Below are 18339 nucleotides of genomic sequence, written 5' to 3' on the forward strand. Positions count from 1 at the left end.
CCATGCAGGTCAGCCTCTCACATCTAGACCACTCTTCACTGATTGATGTGCTTAAGAGAAGCATTTGCTGAGACGGAGCTGAGTGTGCCCTTGTGTTTAACTTGGTTGTAATCTTCTTGTCTGCTTGCAGTGCCTCCAGGAATTGTGGGTGAAAATAAACTGGAAGATGTGAAGGTGAAAGAGCATCACAGAGTTACCCTGACATGTGAAGCCATAGGTAAAAGTTTACAATATGGTATCTTCTGACACTGCCCTCCCCCCTCCCCCACCGTGTCTATCAGCATTGGTTCTGAAGAGATGTTTTTTAACTGAACTTTCAGTTCAGTGGGATTGTTACATTTCAGGTTAGACCTGGTGCTTGTAGCAGGACCCAGGGCTGTATAAAATGTGACCAAGAGAATAGTGGCTGTGATGTTTCTTTTCTGAAGGCCTGTGGAATCCAAGAGCAGCTGTATCTTACCTCAGGAGCTTGGAAGACTTTAGAATAGATATTCCAAAACATCTCCCTAAAGGACCCACTTTAAAAAAAGCATCTGAAACTGCATTTTGCTGTGCTTCAGAAACCTTGGCGTATCCCAGAGGCTGTGCAACAACTAATATTTGCAGTTTCCTTCACTCCATTAAGGGAACCCTGTGCCACAAATCACCTGGATAAAAGATGGGCAATCTCTAACTGAGGATGAAGATCACAAATTCCTGTCTGGTGGGCGTTTCCTGCAAATCACCAACGCTCAGGTCACTGACACAGGGAGATACACGTGCCTTGCATCCAATGCAGCTGGAGAGAAGAGCAGAAGTTACACTCTCAATGTACTTGGTAAGGCAGCTGGGCTGGCTCTTGCTAAGAAAATATTCATCTCAGGAGAAAACATAATCACACTGGAATTTTTGTAGCACTTTGGTTACAGTAGTGCTTAAGTTGCCTGGCTACAATTAAAGTTTCATAGCTTAGTAATTGACAAGGAAGAGTAGTTCATTAGGAGCAGTAGTTCTGTGCTTCAGTAAAGAGCTGGAAAATGGGGAACTATAACAGACTAGAATGAGCAGGACAGTACATTGGCTTATTCTGAGTCAAGGAAGAGGTATCTGAAGAGCACTGCAGGTGGAGATCCCTTCATAAAAGCCAAACCCATCTGTAACTGGCTTTTGTCATGAGGGTTTATTGCATTACCAAATACAAACAGTGGCAAGTTTCCTCATTTCCTAGCCTCATGCCTCCTACCAAATGCTGCTGACAAAGGCCGTAGGGTATGGATTCCCCAAACATGGGCTGACTTTAGGGCAGGTCATGAAACCTGATGAACGTTGTCTGCTTCTGGGTTTCAGTGCTTCTCAAAGGAATGTCCTCCAGCTATTTAAGGCTGCCTCCAGATTCCTAAACTGAACAGGGAACAGAAAGTTGGGGTTTTATAGAGGTCCTTCATCTAGTTAATGACTTTGATGTTCCTAGTGTCCCCAACCATTGTGGGTGCAGACGGCCATGGAAATGCAGAAGACATTGCTGTTATCCTCAACAGCCCAACATCACTGGTTTGTGAGGCTTATTCCTATCCTCCAGCTGCAATCACCTGGCTGAAAGATGGTAAACTCTTGGAATCTAACAGAAACATCCGCATTTTGCCAGGTAACAGTTTTGTTGTTATTGAGAAATAAGAACCCTTGATTCTTTTCTTGCTTAGTTTCCTGTTACAGATTATTTTGGAAAATCAAAGGACATATTTCTTTAAGGACAAAGTTTATACTTTTGTAGAAATTCCCATTCCATTATTTTTTAAGTGTTTCACTGGTTATTTATTTACATTTTGTTTGTGTTCAGGTACTTATCCATTTGTTCTGTGAAGCTCAGTGATGGCAAACAAAAATCTTTGGAGTTAATAATGAATAAAATATAAATAACTTGAAATGAGGTGTGGAAATTAGATGGAGTGAGATATAAATGTTGTGAAAAAGAGTGAGGTGGAATTTGTCTAGGTTATGAGTAGCTTGCTGTTTTTAATTTCTGCAGTAACTCTTACCTGGTAAATCTATGGAGGTGGAAAACAGGAAGAAGCTTCACTGGTAACACTGAAGTAATGTAGATGAACAAGTACTTTAGGATTGTTAACTGCAAGCGTTCAGAGGAAGGATGAATTGACATAGTGAGGAATTGAAATACTCTGTGGGGGGACAGTTTCTAGCAATGCAGAAAGGAAAATAATGGATGTCCTAGGAGAACAGGTCACTTGGAGTCCTAAACTCTGCTTGTATATTCATGTTTACTGTTCTCATGTTGTGGTTGTTGCTTCTGTGCCTTCCTCGGGGAATTCAGGGCCTTTTTCTTACCAAGGACTGCTCTGAAACAGGAAAGTACTTCAGACACTCACATCCACCCCTGTGTGTTGAGTAGGCTGGTTTAGTTGAGTGTTTGCTTAGTCTTTGTTTATTACGCCTCTTCCTTTGCCCATGAATGAAGTGCAGAGCCTTCTGCAAGAAATGTCTTGTACAGAACTATGCTAACAATTTCTCCAAGAATCTGTAAGCAACAGGATCCATGATCCAAAGGACTCCTGCAAATTATGTATGCTTATTGCATGACATACTTGGGGGGGAAGCAGTTGGGTTTTAATGCTATTCTAAGGGCAAGATTTGGACCAAGGGATTGAAAATGTGCTGCAGAAAATTTAAATCTTTGGGAAGCAAGAGCAGAATACAGATGCTATTTAAAAATGATGTCTCCTGGCAGGTGGAAGAACCCTGCAGATTCTAAATGCACAGGAGGACAATGCTGGACGATACACCTGTATAGCCACAAATGAGGCTGGAGAGACTTCGAAACACTATGAAGTGAAAGTCTACAGTAAGGGAATGCTTCCAGTATTTTCTTTTCATCCTTCTATTTCCCTCTTTGCAGAGTTACCTATCCAGGTGAACACAAGGATTTCTGTTAGTGGCCTTGTTCAGCAAACATCTGCGTTACCCCATGGCACTGCTTGAGGAAAGACACCAGAAAAGTTGTCTGTTGCATTCTATTTGCAAGTGCTGCTGTGGGGCTAAAGATCTTTGTATCACTCAGGGAAAGACATTTAAGAAATGCTGAACTCCAATTTCTTCTGAAAAGATTTCTGGTAATGATTTTTAAACCAAACAAGCTCAGCACAGTGGGAGATGTGAGCAGAGACTCTCATGAGCAAAGAAACTATTCTAGAAAAATAGGAGGGGAGAAGACTCGTAACTTCTTGTGGTGGGTTGAAGTTTCCCCCACAGCATTAACTCAGCCAGAGTAACTCAGTTAGAAGCAAATGAAAGCTGTATTTACAAGCAAAACTGACACTCTATAATGGAATGCAATGAATAGGTACAAAATATACAGTATTCACAATATTATACAGATATTTACAATTAGCAAATAACACAGAAGCCCCCCTGGTCCCCAGAAGAGACCAGGGAAGCTGCTCCACTGCCCCCCTCAAAACCTCCCCCTCCCCCTTGTACCAGAGGAAAAAGAGGAGTTGAGAGAAAGGAGTATTAGTTCTTATCTGAAGGTTAGCCAGAAGCATTGTTATCTCCCACGCGAAGCAGAACAGCCAGGAAGAGGAAAGTAAAGGAATGGGAATGGAAGTGAAATGTGAAATATTGTTCTTCTATCCCAGACATTTTGTCCAGTGAATTTGTTTGGAATGATCTTGTTTTCCATTTTACACCCAATAGTGGTCTATTTATATTTTTCTACTTTTCTGCTCGAAATCTGCAGCTAAATTTTAAAGGCATAGCCTAAAACTGCCGCACTTCTAATGGAAAACATTCTTGAGTCAGGTAAAGCAAGAGGATACTGTTTTTATAGCCCTCCACAAAATACCATATGCACAAAAGCTTTCCCATTCAAGGATTCTTTTTAGCACGTTGTCCCCTAAGCAGCTCAAACTCTTTATTATTGGCTCAGTCAGGCATGATTTTTCAGCTTTTTTTGTTTCTTAGTCTGAATTGGAGTTTGGTTTGCTCCCTCACAGTAGCCATGCTGTTATTTTAATTACACTCAATCCTTAATAAGGCCCCACTGGATTCAGAATAATGAGAGGATGATAAAAGAGTTCATTATTGAAGTGCGGCCTTGTAGCAACATAAAGCCCCTCACCCCCTAATGCCACTGCAGCTCTCAGTTGTTCTGGTACTGGAAGCATTAGGGAGAATTGAAAATTTCCCATTGCAAAATGAATGGAAAATGCTTTGAAAGCATTTAAAACCATTAACAAGGTCTTATGAGAGCAGGGTGGGGGGTAGCTTCAGAATTTTGAAATGTTCTGTTTTCATTTGGGTTGAGTAGGAAACAAGATTTTGCAACACTGGGATTTCAATGGAGTGGAAATGCTGAGGTTTTGACCAGCTATTCTGAGCATGGACTTCAGTTCAAACATGTTTTATGGGGTATTAGTTTCCATTAATATTTTTTTTTAAAATGACTACAGTATACTGAATTTTATAGAATGAAAGCAAACACATACTAAAGTGCTATGGCTGGGTAATGCTGTAGTCAGGTTTGCACTTCTACAGCTGTTGAACACATTTTTGTATGTTTATATATATTATATGTACTAAAAATACTTTAAAATGCACAGAGATATGTCTATATAAAGAAAAAAATTCAGCTATGGGGAGGAGGCAGATTGTAGAAGGAATGCACTTATTTCCCTGAGGTCATCATCCAGGTTTTTTCTTTGGCCAGTCAATTTTGAAATGCTACTGAAGAGTGTAAGTCACGAAAGCCCCTCTCGCTCCCTTTGGTTTTGTGCAGTTCCACCCACCATTAACAAAGGAGATGTCTCAGGGATGGCTCTGTCCCCTAAGGAAGTGAAGATCAGAGTGAACCACAGCCTTACCCTGGAGTGTGAAGCTCATGCCATTCCTCCTGCTGCCATCATCTGGTACAAGGATGGACAGGCCAGTCACAACTTAATTCCTTCTAAGGGGTGGATTTGGTACAGCCACAACTGCGTGTCCACTGTTGCTGGTAGTGAACATTCACACAGTGTAATGGGCTCACACTGCTGAAGACAGCAGGAAGCAATGTCTGTCCTGCCACTGTCCTGCTGGCAGGATCACCCCTCACATATCAGGCAATGGTTAGGAACTAGAGCAGGCTAGATTCAGTTTGGGCATTAGGAAGAAGTTCTTTACGATGAGGGTAGTGAGACACTGGAAATGGTTGCCCAGAGAGGTTGTGTTGCCTCATCCCTGGAAGTGCTTAAGACCAGGCTGGGTGAGTCTTTGAGCAGCTTGGCGTAGTGGGAGGTGTCCCTGCCCATGGCTGGGGGATTGGAACCAGATGGTCTTCAGGGTCCTTTCCAACTCAAGCCATTCTATGATCTTAGGATGCTTGCTGTTGACCAGCCCTCCTCAAATTGACACCCTTGCTTTTTTTGTGGGCGCTTGGCAGTGCCACTGAGACTTCAGTGCTGGAGTTTCCAGGGTCTACCACTGGCCTGCACTTTCAACTAGGAAGGCTCTGCCTAGCAGTAGCATCCTCTGGTATGACCACATGTTCTTCTGCTGTTATATAAAGTCCCCAAAGGCCGTGTTACAGAATGGCCCAACACTTGGCTGTTCTAAGTGCTGCCCTTGCAGAAGTTGCAGAAATCCTCCCACTTGATTCTGGCAGAGCTCACAAAGCCACAGAAGCATCTGGCTCCTCTTTGGGGGGTGAGGTGTGGTCCATGCCACACGCAGCCTTCACAACAACATCGGTCTGGAGGAGAGACAGGTTGGAAGGACAGTGCCATGCAGTCATACTGGTGTGCACTCTGCTGGGGGCTGGCCATAAATAAGAAAGAAATGGTGAAACTTTCCTGTAGGAAAGAAGGATCTCATTTCATTTCTTCTGCTCTCGGTGGGACATATCATGTGGCAAACTGCTGCACCTCTTGCGGCTGGAGCAGCCCTTGCTGGGTTTACTGAGCATGCAGACACAGCCTGGAGTCTCTGGAGAAACTCTGTGTACACCCTCCATCTGTTTCAGGCATGTGCTCTAATTCTGGGACCTCCTGGATCTTCTGATTGCCTTGCCAATGAATAATGATGTTGGGGAGAGTTGAGAGGTTCCCAGTGAGGGATGGTGGCTAGAAGCAGTTTGCTGCCACCATCAGAGCAATTGATCCATCCAGCAGCTGCTTCTTAGATTGTCCCTGGGCAAATGGCTTTCACTTACAGCCATAGTATAAACTAATTGTCCCTGGCAGGCCAAGAGTTCAGTGCTGACTCCCTAATGTATTATGTTTTCACTAATAAGTGATACAAGTTGTGTTAATGCAGGTTCTGCTGTCAGGTATGGCCAGCAGGACCAGGGCAGATGAGAGAAGAGCTGAACTGCACCTCCTTTGTTGAAGGCTGCCATCCCAGGCTTAGGACTGTGTCCTGAGTGGTGACCCTCAATAATTCTGTGTCCTATGCAACTGCTTTCTCTGCATAAATGGAAAGCTGACCTTGCTGGAAGCATAAACAAAAATTGATTGGTGTTCTGTTGCATGTGGAGTCAAAGGAAAGGGAATACAAAAACTGAAATGTGCTCAGTCCCTGTAAACTGCCTTAGAAGGAATTTTGAAACAACCTGAATTTGACCAAAGGAGAGAGGATGTTGTATGAATTCCACAATTATGGCTACTTCTAGTGTATGTTTTGCCAGGTATTAATTTCCATCTAAAATGACCTTGCAGCCACTTAAGCCAGATGCTCACATCATGATCCAAACTAATGGCCACACGCTGCAGATTAAGGAGGCTCAAGTGTCAGACACTGGTCGTTACACTTGTGTGGCATCCAACATTGCTGGAGAGGATGAGCTGGAGTTTGATGTAAATATACAAGGTAAGCAGACTTCAGATCATAAAGTTCTTCTGGTATCCTTCTTTTCTGATGTTCTGGGTGGTTAGAATTCTGTATAATTTTGTATCCTTCACACCTCTTTGGTGTAATCCAGTGATTTTTTTTGTTTGTGTGGTTTTTATTTCATATATATCTTTAAGGATTGCATTTGATTATTCAGTACTGAATTTTGATTATTTGGAATCTCTCATTTTGTGACATATTGCAGTGTTTCTGAAGTCAGTGGACTGACACAGCAACACTGATCTTCCCCTAAACTATGTCACAATTCGGTTTCAACTAGGTCATTATATTTTATTTATCTGTACTGAGTAGTACTTGTGGCCCCAGATGGAATCATCCTTTTGGCCTACTACAAGAAAACAATCCTTAGTCATTTCTGAAAATACAGACAAAATTAGAACTTGAGTGAAAACAGCTAGCTTATTATTTAAGTATTATTGTTGATTAGTACCTTCTGTGTTTTATCAGATCTTCTTACACTGTTATTTACATTCAGCTGATTGCTCAGTTGTTCATTCTGATTAAGAGAATTAGAATTTTCCTGGCTAATCTGAACATGGGGAAGGACTGAGTTTAATACACAGAATTTTAATTGCTGCTATTTAACAACCATAGTATCTTTTAATTTCCTTGGCACTTAAACTAGCCATTTCTGCTGTAAAATTGTAATGTTTTCTCCCTTCTTGGTCATAGTTCCTCCTAGTTTCCAGAAGGAATGGGAATCGGGTAACACAGTAGATGCAGGAAGAGGTGGAGAAAGTAAAGATGTCATTGTCAACAATCCCCTCTCGCTGTACTGTGAGACCAATGCTGTTCCTCCTCCAGTTTTGACATGGTATAAAGATGGCTATCCTCTGAGCTCCAGTGATAAAGTACTGATATTACCAGGTGAGTATAAAGGTACCACACTCTGACCTCAAGAAATGGTGTTAGTGCCAGTATTTGTGTAGTAATAACCAACATTTGTTCTTCAGACTTTCTTGACAGGAATGTTTCTCTCCATCTTTGCACTTACACAAGTTTTATTGTTTCATTTACAAAGTAGTCCCTAAAATGGTGTGAATGTGACCATTTAACTTTCACATGATGTGCTGAAAAATAAAGTACAATGATGACAAGTTCCTAATTTATCTTCTTTGGCAAAATCATCATTGGAGGAGAAAAGCCTCTTAACCAGGGAGTGAGACGTGGAAATAAAGTTTCCAGCAGAAAAATGGTCAGCAGCTCCTGCTGAACCTTGTTGTGGGAAAGGGAAAGAGGTCCTTACAGAGCTGAGAGTACAAAAAGGGAGCTTTTCTGTGTGAAGGGTGGATTAGGATGGAATGTGTAATGGGGGGCAGTGGTGGGGATAATTTCTTTTTGTCTACCCATTGCTCATCTGTTGGGAAACCATTGGCAACCATTTTCAAAATGTATTCCTTCTACACCTCCTCTTTCTGAAGCTATTTCTGTGGCTGTCTTTAAATGTGGATCTAAAAGCTCCAGAAGTGAATTGGGTTTTGGCTTGGAACAGCTCTACCAGAATATTCTGTGCCTATATTTCCTTTTTCCTCTTAGTTCTCGGTTACCTTGCTGAAAGATATCACTGTTTTTGATTATAGAACCATGTCTGGCTGCATAGTTAGAAGAAAATTATTCCCTTCTGTGGAATTAATTATTCTTTTCTAACATTTCAGTATGAACATTGCTGCATTCCAAGTATCTGCCAGCAGAAAAAGTAGCTAGGAAATAAAAATCTTTGCTTAGTTATAATTCAGAACAAATGCTGACCATTCATAAATTTCCTTGCTCAAGTCTCTGGAGAAATGTGGTGTGGAACTGATGGAAACTGCTTGATGCTGCACTAAAATCTTGAATGTGTTTTCCTTCCAGGAGGCCGAATGTTGCAGATTCCACGGGCACAGGCTGAAGATGCTGGCAGATACATGTGTGTGGCGGTGAACGAAGCCGGGGAGGATTCCATCCATTACGATGTCCGCGTGCTCTGTGAGCTCTTCTGCGTCCCTTTTTAATGGCAAAAAGAGTTCTGGGAAAACTACTGAACCATTATAGTCCAGGTTTACTTAAAGTTTTTACGGATTATAGATTCTGCATATTTGTAAACTATGAACTTAAAGTGTTCATAGAATTGGTTTAGTTGGAAGAGACCTTTGAGATCATCGAGTCCCGTCCAGCACTGCCAGGCCACCACTAAACCGTGTACCTCAGTACCACATTTACATGGCTTTTAATTCTGTCCAGGAACGAAGACATCACCGTTGCCATGGGCAGCCTGTTCCAGGGCTTGACAACCTTTTTGGGGAAGAGATTGTTCCTCATGTCCAACCTAAACCTCCCCTGGTGCAACTTGAGGCTATTTCCTCTTGTCCTATCACTTGTCCCACTTTCATGGGAGAGAAAATCAACCCCCACCTGGCTCCAGCCTCCTTTCAGGGAGTTGTAGAGGACAATAAGGTCTCCCCTCAGCCTCTGAACAAAACAACCACAGTTCCCTCACCTGCTCCTTACCAGACCTGTTCTCCAGACCCTTCACCAGCTTCATTATCATTCTCTGGATACACTCCAGCACCTTAATGCCCTTCTTGTAGTGAGGGGCCCAAAAATGAACCCTGTACTTAAGGTGTGGCCTTGTCAATGCTAATCAGTGTCCCCCCAAGTAGAGGGGGACAATCACTTCCCTAGTCATGCTGGCCTCACTACTGCTGATCCTTACCAGGACGCTGCTGGCCTCCTTGGCCATTTGGACAGACACACTGGCTCATACTCAGCTGACTGTAAACCATGCCTCCAGGTGGTCTTCCTCTGAGCAGACTTCCAGCCACTCTGCCCCAAGCCTGGAATGTTCATGGAGTAGTTGTGACCCATGGGCAGGATGTGGCACTTGGCTGTGTTAAACCTCATCCCATTGGCATCAGCCCACTGATGCAGCTTGTCTAGATCCCTCTGTAGACCCATCCTATGCTCAAGCAGTGCAACACATCCACCAAACATGGTGGTGTATACAAGCTTACTAAGGGTGCTCTTAATCCCCTTGTTCTGATTAGCACTGAGCCCTGTGAGGAGCTGGAGCTTTGCAGAATTATAGAGAATTGCTTTCAAATAGTTTTAATGGTGTTGGTTCAGTATTGGTTGTGGTGATTGTTATAGCAACCCAACATTACCTCTACCACACTTCACCAGAAAGAAAAGTATGTGTAGAAATCCACATCTTGGTATCTCTTATTCCTTTTCCCTGTTCAAAGTTCTGTCCTACTGGACTTTTCTCCTTATTTTGGTTATCATTTTCAAAAATACCTACAAAACTCCCAAAGGCTTAAGGGAATTGATAATGGAATCCATACAGCATCCATTTTCTCATGGTCTGTTTGCAAATATCTTACAGAACGCTTTTTATGCTGTTTGCATTGACTGACTCAAGGTTTTTATCTTGGGGAATGTTTATTTCTTTGTTTCTGTATTTGCCACTGAAAACTCTGATTTATTTTTGTGAAGCGGTCCTGCCTTGGAAATCCTCTTTTATTCTGACAGCAAAGAACATGATGGACTAACTGGAAAATTGATTTTCACCTGCTCTTCTTTGTGGCTGCTGTGAACAAGCAGAGTTCTCCTGCAAGCCTGAATTATACTGGCTTGTTCTTGAGGCTTTTTTATCTTTGTTTATCTGTTTATCTTTGTTTATCTGTGTTCACTGAAGACTTCACCACTCTCTTCTAAAAACCTGATCTAAAGATTGGTCTGCAGTCATACAAAGCAACAGAAAACAAAAGAGATTCTAAGTCACCACACTCTTCTCACATTTTGTTCTTTCGTAGTACCACCATCCATCAGTGGAGCTCATGGTGATCTGCCTGAAGAGGTGACTGTGCTTGTCAACAAGGCTGCAACAATGGACTGTGCTGCCAGTGGCAGCCCTTCTCCAAGTATTACCTGGCAGAAAGATGGCCACCTCCTAGCAGAAGATGACAGACACACATTTTTGTCCAATGGAAGGAGGTTACAGGTAGCTCTTAGGGGAAAAGCTTGGGTTTAGCATCACAAACACAAGCTGCCCACAAAGACAAAACTGTTTAGGTTTGCTGAGTGTATGATTCTGAGGGATTTTTTTTCCTTACAAGGTCCTGCAAACCAAAGAGTTTTTATTCCTTGTTCTTTCAGCTGCTGCTTCTCTCTCCCATGCAGTTCCCGTAGTGGTGCTGACCCAACTATTTTTGGGGTCGTGCTGTGAAATCATTTGGCTTAAAATAATGTTGACTTTTGTGGAGAATAACCTGTTGGTGCCATTTGTCTAAATTCCCTTAATAGAGTTTAATTATTGCAAAATATACTGCTTTTGTTTGTAAAGAAGATGGTGTCTTCTGAAGAGCTTTCCCTTCCTCTTGATAAATGAAATTGGCTGAAACTCTTAAAACAGAGAACTGAGCTCAGTTGTCTCTACCTGATTCTTTGACATGAAGTTGTCTTCTGTATTAACCAATTTATTTATTTTTCCCTTAGGTTTTGAATTCCCAAATAACAGACACTGGCAGGTACATCTGCATTGCAGAAAACATAGCTGGAAGTGCCAAGAAGTATTTTAACCTAAATGTTCATAGTGAGTACAATAATCCCTCGATGTCTCCTTGTCTTCTTTCAAAGTTTACTTTACCTTAAATGTGATAATTTTAGCAGAGTGTTTAGACACACACTTAGCTCCTAATAATCATAGAATAGTTTGGGTTGGAAGAGACCTCTCAAGTTCATCTAGTCCATCCCCCCTGCAGTCAGCAGGGACATCCTCTACTAGATCAGGTTGCCCAGAGCCTTGTTGACCTTGAATATCTCCAGGGATGGGGCCTCAAACACCTCCCTGAACAACCCATTCCAGTCTTTCACCACCCTCGTGGTAAAGAACTTGTTCCTAACAATAAGTCATCTTATTGGGTGCAGTGGAGATTCTGGCATAACAAAAATCAGATGTAAGTTTGAAGTACCCTGGTAACAAATAGTTTTGATACCACATGGTTTCAGATCCTTATGCATATTCCACAGAGCTTAAAATTATTGTTGAAGGACCCTTTTGTACTGACTGTGTAGTGATTGCTAAGCCCTGAAGTTATGAATTACCAACTGGTTGGGTTATAGTCTGTTTTGGTATGTTCATAAAATGCATATTCCAAGAAAATGAATGATTAGAAAGCATTAAATGAAGATTCAGGACATTGTAAAAGCTTAATTTGTAAATATTTACTCTTCAAGACTCCTTTTTTGTTTCACTGTGGAGTTAGGATAGGGTTAAAATAAACTTTGATCTTCAGCATCACAAGTCTAAAACAAATTGAACTGCTGGAGTGGATCCAGAGGAGGCCAGGAAGATGATCAGAGGGCTGGAGAACCTCCCCTATGGGGACAGGCTGACTGAGCTGGGGCTGTTCAGCCTGGAGAAGAGAAGGATCAAGGGAGACCTTAGAGCAGCCTTCTAGTACCTGAAGGGGAGCTAGAGGAAAGCTGGGGATGGACTTTGTGCACGGCTTGTAGTGACAGGACAAGAGGGAATGGATAAAAGCTTGAGGAATGGATATTTAGCCTGGAGATTAGGAAGAAATTCTTTCCAGTGAGGGTGGTGAGACACTGGAACAGGTTGCCTGTGGGAGTTGTGGATGCTTCCTCTCTGGAAGTGTTCCAAGCCAGGTTGGATGAGGCCTTGAACAGCCCGGTTTAGTGGAAGGTGTCCCTGCCCATGGTGGGGAGGGTTGGAACTAGATGATCTTTGAAGTCCCTTCCAACCCAAATCATAAATCTACAAATCAATAGTCAAGAAATTAAGACATTTTCCAGTATTCTAAAAACTATTCTCTCCACCACCATCCTTTATAATTTCTGTTTCAGTGTTCCATTCTGAGCTGAAGAACAAATGCACATTATTCCCACATGCCATTACATTTTAAAACCTAACAAGAAGTGCTGGCAGCAACATCTTTGACTGCTTTCCCTGTATGGTCTGGAGATTTGTCTCATCACAGTGTTCTATACATGATCAGTACCCCTTTCCCTTGTTAGCCAGTTAATCTTCTGCATTACATATTAGATGGAAAATAGTGCTGTCTTCTCTCCTTTGCTTAAATGAGATACCAGCATCCCAGGAATCTGATGGTTCAGGTTATTGTATGCAGAAGAAACTATGATTTTTTCTTATTCACACATGGAGCAAATTTATGTGCTAAAGGAAACAAATCTCTAGTGCTTTTTTCCTACTCAGGAATACAAGTAGCCAAAAATAGTGTTGTCGTGGAGAGAACTTGCCCTGGAGACCCTTCTCTGAGAAGTTTATTTTCTTTCAGAGCAGTCCATCCAGATATCCTGATGTTTCAGTTTTGTTTTTAAATCAGAATCTTTTGCTTTTCTTGAGGCTTGTGTTTTAATGTAAATGTTTTTTTCTTTAAAATATTTATTATGCTTGTAGTCTGATACTGTTATTTCAAAAGAAACCTTTGCATGATGCTTCAGTTCTAGCTTAGCAACATTCCCAGTTTAGGTCTTTTTTTTGTTTTCTCTCCATGAATATACTTTCATCTGTTCAGCTATTCAGGAAAGGACCACACAGGGTGAAGCATTGATGAAATTGCATTATCACTAAGCAGCATGACCTTTGTTTTGTCAGTGTCAAAAAAAAAAGAGGCTTTTTTTTGGTATGTTTTCAATAGCACTACTTTCATAAATAGGAAAAAAGTATTTAAGATAATGATCTTTAAGTGGAAAAGATATGTCCTTGTCTCAAAGATGATTCATAAAAGATGACCTTCTTAAACATTGAAAATAAACATTCAGTTTTAAAATCTCCACCTCTAACCTGAAGATGTGATAAATAGGTAGTTTTCACACTGAGGACTGAAAGTGAGCCATCTGGATGCACATACAAATATATTGTCATATACAGGTTACCCCCACCATGCTGGGATTCTGTGATGGTTCAAGAAAAATTCATTATAAGCTTAGCTCAGGTTTAGCCCTGTGTGCTAAACTGCCCACTGGTTTGCACTGCCAGTGATCCCATCTGTGGGAGAGTAACTGTGAAAGTAAATAAATATAGATAACTATAAAATGTCATCAGATCACAATACTCCACTTATTCTCATTTCATGCTCATTATCAGGGAAATAATGGTTGGTTAATCCAAGTTGGAAAAGATGGACTGAATTCACCCATTGACATTGACTCCTCTTGTTTCTGCAGTGTCACAGAGGAGCAATAAACTTGGTTTAATGACTGTTTGGTGTCACTCAAGTGACAGAAAGCAGCTGGAGTTTTTCTGGTGGACATAGTCCAAAATACTTTAACATTTCTGTCTTTGAAGAGGAGGATTCTTTGGAATGATTTTTCCAACCAGTAGAGCCAAGAACATGCTTTTGCTTTTCTCTTAAGTGTTTTATATTGCAAAAACATGGAAACTAAAACTTGGGGCTTATTAAATGGAAGAGATTTACTGTTATTTCATTTTAAATAGTTCTTGTGGAAAGGTCAGATGTCAAAAATATCTTGTATTTAAAAATATTGGGACTTAGAAGCTTCAAAACACACCCCTCAGAGCAATGCTTGCATGCTTGCTTGCATGTAAACTGCTTAGCTCACTATTAAATGACAACTGTGGTTAACAAAAGAACTCTGACCTGTCAGAAGGAATCTTTTCTGGCTCTCTATAATGAGGAAATGGACTGTTTCAGGAAAGAATAGCAAGAAGAAATGATACTTAGTCATCCTACATCTCCTGACAAGGTAAATTTCATCTGTTCTACCTTACATAGCAAATGATCCGTGAGTGCTGCAAGTTAAAAGTGATGTGGTGCATTGTCAGGAGCTGTAGGGTCTCTTCTAGGTTCATTGGCCTTCCCAAATCTCAAGCACTGAAGAACTGCAATTGAAATTACTGAAGTTTTTGTGAGCTGTGGGAACAGGAATGACCATTAAATTGGCTTTAGCCACAGTCCCAGAAACATCCCAAAGGCAGCTGATCATAGGATGAGAATGAGTTTTGCCACTTGGCCCTTTAGCACAACTCAGCAATTCAGCTGTATTTTAGTAAGTCAGGATCTCATGGAATATTGTTTGCTGGTGCTGTGTTAGATACTAATAATGCATTTCTCTCCACAGTTCCTCCAAGTGTTGTTGGTGCCAATCCTGAGAATTTGACTGTGGTGGTAAATAATTTCATCTCTCTGAGTTGTGAGGTCACTGGCTTTCCACCTCCTGATCTCAGCTGGCTCAAGAATGGAAAACCTATCCGTTCAAATACCAACACTTTCATTGTTCCTGGTGAGGAATCTCATCTATTTCTGCAGCCTTTGGACTCAACTTTTGTCTTTTTTTGTCTTGATGATAGTAATGGTCACTGTTTACAGCACCTGTATATACTTAACAGTGAGTGGACAACTCTGGGCCTACTGTATTTAATACCTTCTTGACTTTTGGAAGGGCTCAGTTGCTCAGACTGGAAGCACTGAAGCAAATTGTGTGGAAAAAAAACCAAACAACCTAGAGGGCTTTAATCACTACAGGTGTTGAATAAAGGTGTGTCACTTTGACTCACAGTTCAAAGAAATGAGCAGAAATTGTGATGAGGCTGAGGTAAATTCTGCTGGTTTAGATGACCATCCTGTTGACTTCAGTGGGAACCTGGATTAACTCTGAGGAGCATCTGGGAAGAAATCCTTGTGTTCTGAGGTCCTATTAACAGAATCCCAGCACAGGTGGGGGCTAGAAGAGACCTCTGGGGATCATCAAGTCCAACCTGCCTGCTAAACAAGGTCACTCACAGCAGGTTGTCCAGGATCACAATATCCAGGTGGGTTAGGAATCTTTCCAGAGAAGGAGGTTCCACAGCCACTCTGGCAGCCTGCTCCAGGGTTCCAGCACCCTCACAGCAAAGAAGCTTTTCCTCCCGTTCAGTGGAACCTCCTAGGTTCCGGTTTGTACCCATTGGCCCTTATGCTGTCAGTGGGCACCACTGAAAAGAGTTTGGTCCCATCCTTTTGCCCCCCACCCTTTAGCTGTTGCTGAACATTGATCAGATCCTCTCTCAGGCTGCTCTTTTTCAGGCTAAACAGCCTCAGGTCTCTCAGCCTTTCTGTGGCCATTCAGAGCTCCTCATAGAGGTCCATGAGTGTCTAGTCCATTTCTGCTCCTTCTGCTGGTCTTCACCCCAAGGTGTGGAGTGAAGATCGCATGCTGTGGTGCTCAGACCTGCCTTGCTGGTATAATGTGCCTGGGGGCTGGACTACAGCACAGACATGGCAATGGTTTAATGGCAGCAGAGGCATCTGTACAGGTCAGTGATGTGGCACAGGCAGTAAGGAGCACCACCGGTGCTGACAGATGAGAATGGGGAATAAAAAAATGGAGTAGTGGAAAGGGTTTAGTTGTCTTAGCCAGTAGCAGTTAGCAGCTGCAAAACAATCAGGTCTAAAAAGCATGGGTTTTGCCCAAACTTCTAACTGACAGCGCTAATGAAATCCACCCTGAAATTTTAGTTCTCCTGGCTGGGTTTTTTTTTTAAAGATCAATGAGTGCCATGATCATGCAGTGATTTTTGAGCCTGGGGTTAGTTCAGTGCCTGTGCTCAGTCTGCAAGTTTCAAACAGCATTTGAGGTTGGTAGAATAACCGCAGAATAAATCTCAAACCTTCTCTCTTTCAGGTGCTCGGACCCTGCAGATTCCCCGAGCCAAACTCCCAGATAATGGTGAATACACTTGTGTTGCCAGAAACCAAGCTGGGGAAAGCCAGAAGAAGAGTTTCCTGACTGTTCTGGGTTTGTTTTGTACTATTTTCTGAAATTATGTCTATTGAAAGTGCAGCGTTCTGTAGTGATTTTTAAGAGGTTGTTTTCTGCCCTCTGACAAAGCAAAGGCAGAAGTAACTCTGAACTTCTCTTGCAGTGCCCCCAAGCATCAAAGACCATGGTGGAAGCTCAGTGACAGTGCTGAACGTGCGAGTGGGCACCCCGGTGGTGTTAGAGTGTGAATCCAATGCTATTCCTCCACCTGTCATCACCTGGTACAAGAACGGGCACCTCATTGCAGAGTCTGCAAACCTGGAGACCCTGGCCAGTGGGCAAACGTTACGGATCAAGGGAGCAGAGGTGAGCCAGGCTACTGGGATGGGGCTTCTACCACTACTCTGCTGTTGTTTAGCCAGTATCTTCGGTTACCAGCCTTCAAGTACCTGAAAGGAACCTACCAGTAAGTAGTGGGAGAACTACATGAAGGATTTGCACTACTTTTTTCACTTTAAGAAGGCTAGAAAGGGGATTACTGTCAGGAAAGCAAACAGGAGCAGGGGTCTGTTCTTTGGCTGGCTTGTTAACATTCTTAGGTGCTTTTAAGTTTTTCAGAGGTGGCATCTTGTGTGCCTGTGATTAGTCACCTTGGAATGACTTCCAGAATGTACGTTCAAAGTTCTTCACTGAGAGTCGTTCACCATTGGAATGTGCTGCCCAGGGAGGTGGAGGAGTCACCGTCCCTGGAGGTGTTCAAGAGGGGATTGGACATGGCACTTGGTGCCATGGTTTAGTAGTCATGAGGTGTTGGGTGACAGGTTGGACTTGATGATCTTTGAGGTCTTTTCCAACCTTATTGATTCTATGATTCTATCAAATCTGGGAAAGGACTTTTTACAAGGACTTGTAGTGATAGGATGAGGAGGAATGGATTGACACTTGAGAAGGGCATTAGGATTTTAGGAAGAAATTCTTTGTGGTGAGAATGGTGAGACACTGGAACAGGTTGTCCAGGGATGTCACGGATTCCCCCTTCCTGGAGGTGTTCAAGGGCAGGTTGGATGAAGCCTAGTCTAGTGGAAGATTCCCTGCCCATGGCAGGGAGGTTGGAACTAGATCTTCAAAAGTCTCTTCCAATCCAAACCAATCTATTAATTATTTTGCTCTTTAGTTGTGTATCTTACTAGCTGTATGTAGATGTATTTGCTGGAAGGTTTTCATTCTCTGAAAAGGACATTAAAAGCTGTTAATCTTGGAACTGTAGCATTAAAGTAAGACTCCATAATAAATTGGGGGTTTTAATTTTATTTTTATTTTAGGTTTCTGACACAGGCCAATACGTGTGCAAAGCCATAAATATTGCAGGGCGAGATGACAAACACTTCCATCTGAATGTTTATGGTGAGCACAGCCTGTATTATCTGCACGAGTTGTTATAACATTGTGGAGTACATAACTCAGTATCAGCTGACAAGAATGGCTGGTAACCAAACTATTCTTGTTGCTTCCATCTATAGTGCCACCAAATATAGAAGGTCCTGAACAAGAGCTGGTCAACGAAACTATCAGTAATCCTGTCACCTTTGTGTGTGATGCCACTGGAATTCCTCCACCAACATTAGAGTGGCTTAAGAATGGGAAACCAATAGGTAACAGTCTCTCCTGCTTCCTTTCTGTTTTCCCCCTTTGGGGCATCTCTGTGCTATTTGCTGTCTATTTTTTATTTCTTCTTCATCT

The 18339-nt window shown here is 42.2% G+C and overlaps 1 protein-coding gene across 1 annotated transcript in view; it reads left to right on the top strand.

Annotated features, from left to right (window-relative positions):
- The window catches only part of HMCN1 (hemicentin 1), a 207908-nt gene that overhangs the window by 139859 nt on the left and 49710 nt on the right, over positions 1–18339 (top strand). Inside the window, exons 48-62 of the mRNA XM_009902656.2 lie at positions 131–217; positions 626–817; positions 1451–1624; positions 2723–2836; positions 4769–4914; positions 6684–6834; positions 7549–7743; positions 8728–8841; positions 10668–10855; positions 11350–11446; positions 14980–15141; positions 16522–16635; positions 16763–16965; positions 17922–18003; positions 18120–18251. Of these exons, the coding sequence (XP_009900958.2) occupies positions 131–217; positions 626–817; positions 1451–1624; positions 2723–2836; positions 4769–4914; positions 6684–6834; positions 7549–7743; positions 8728–8841; positions 10668–10855; positions 11350–11446; positions 14980–15141; positions 16522–16635; positions 16763–16965; positions 17922–18003; positions 18120–18251 (2151 nt within the window). The remainder of the gene's footprint in view (positions 1–130; positions 218–625; positions 818–1450; positions 1625–2722; positions 2837–4768; positions 4915–6683; positions 6835–7548; positions 7744–8727; positions 8842–10667; positions 10856–11349; positions 11447–14979; positions 15142–16521; positions 16636–16762; positions 16966–17921; positions 18004–18119; positions 18252–18339) is intronic.

This window comes from Dryobates pubescens, chromosome 11 (assembly GCF_014839835.1).
Source record: "Dryobates pubescens isolate bDryPub1 chromosome 11, bDryPub1.pri, whole genome shotgun sequence".
In the NCBI taxonomy this organism is placed as follows: Eukaryota; Metazoa; Chordata; class Aves; order Piciformes; family Picidae; genus Dryobates; species Dryobates pubescens.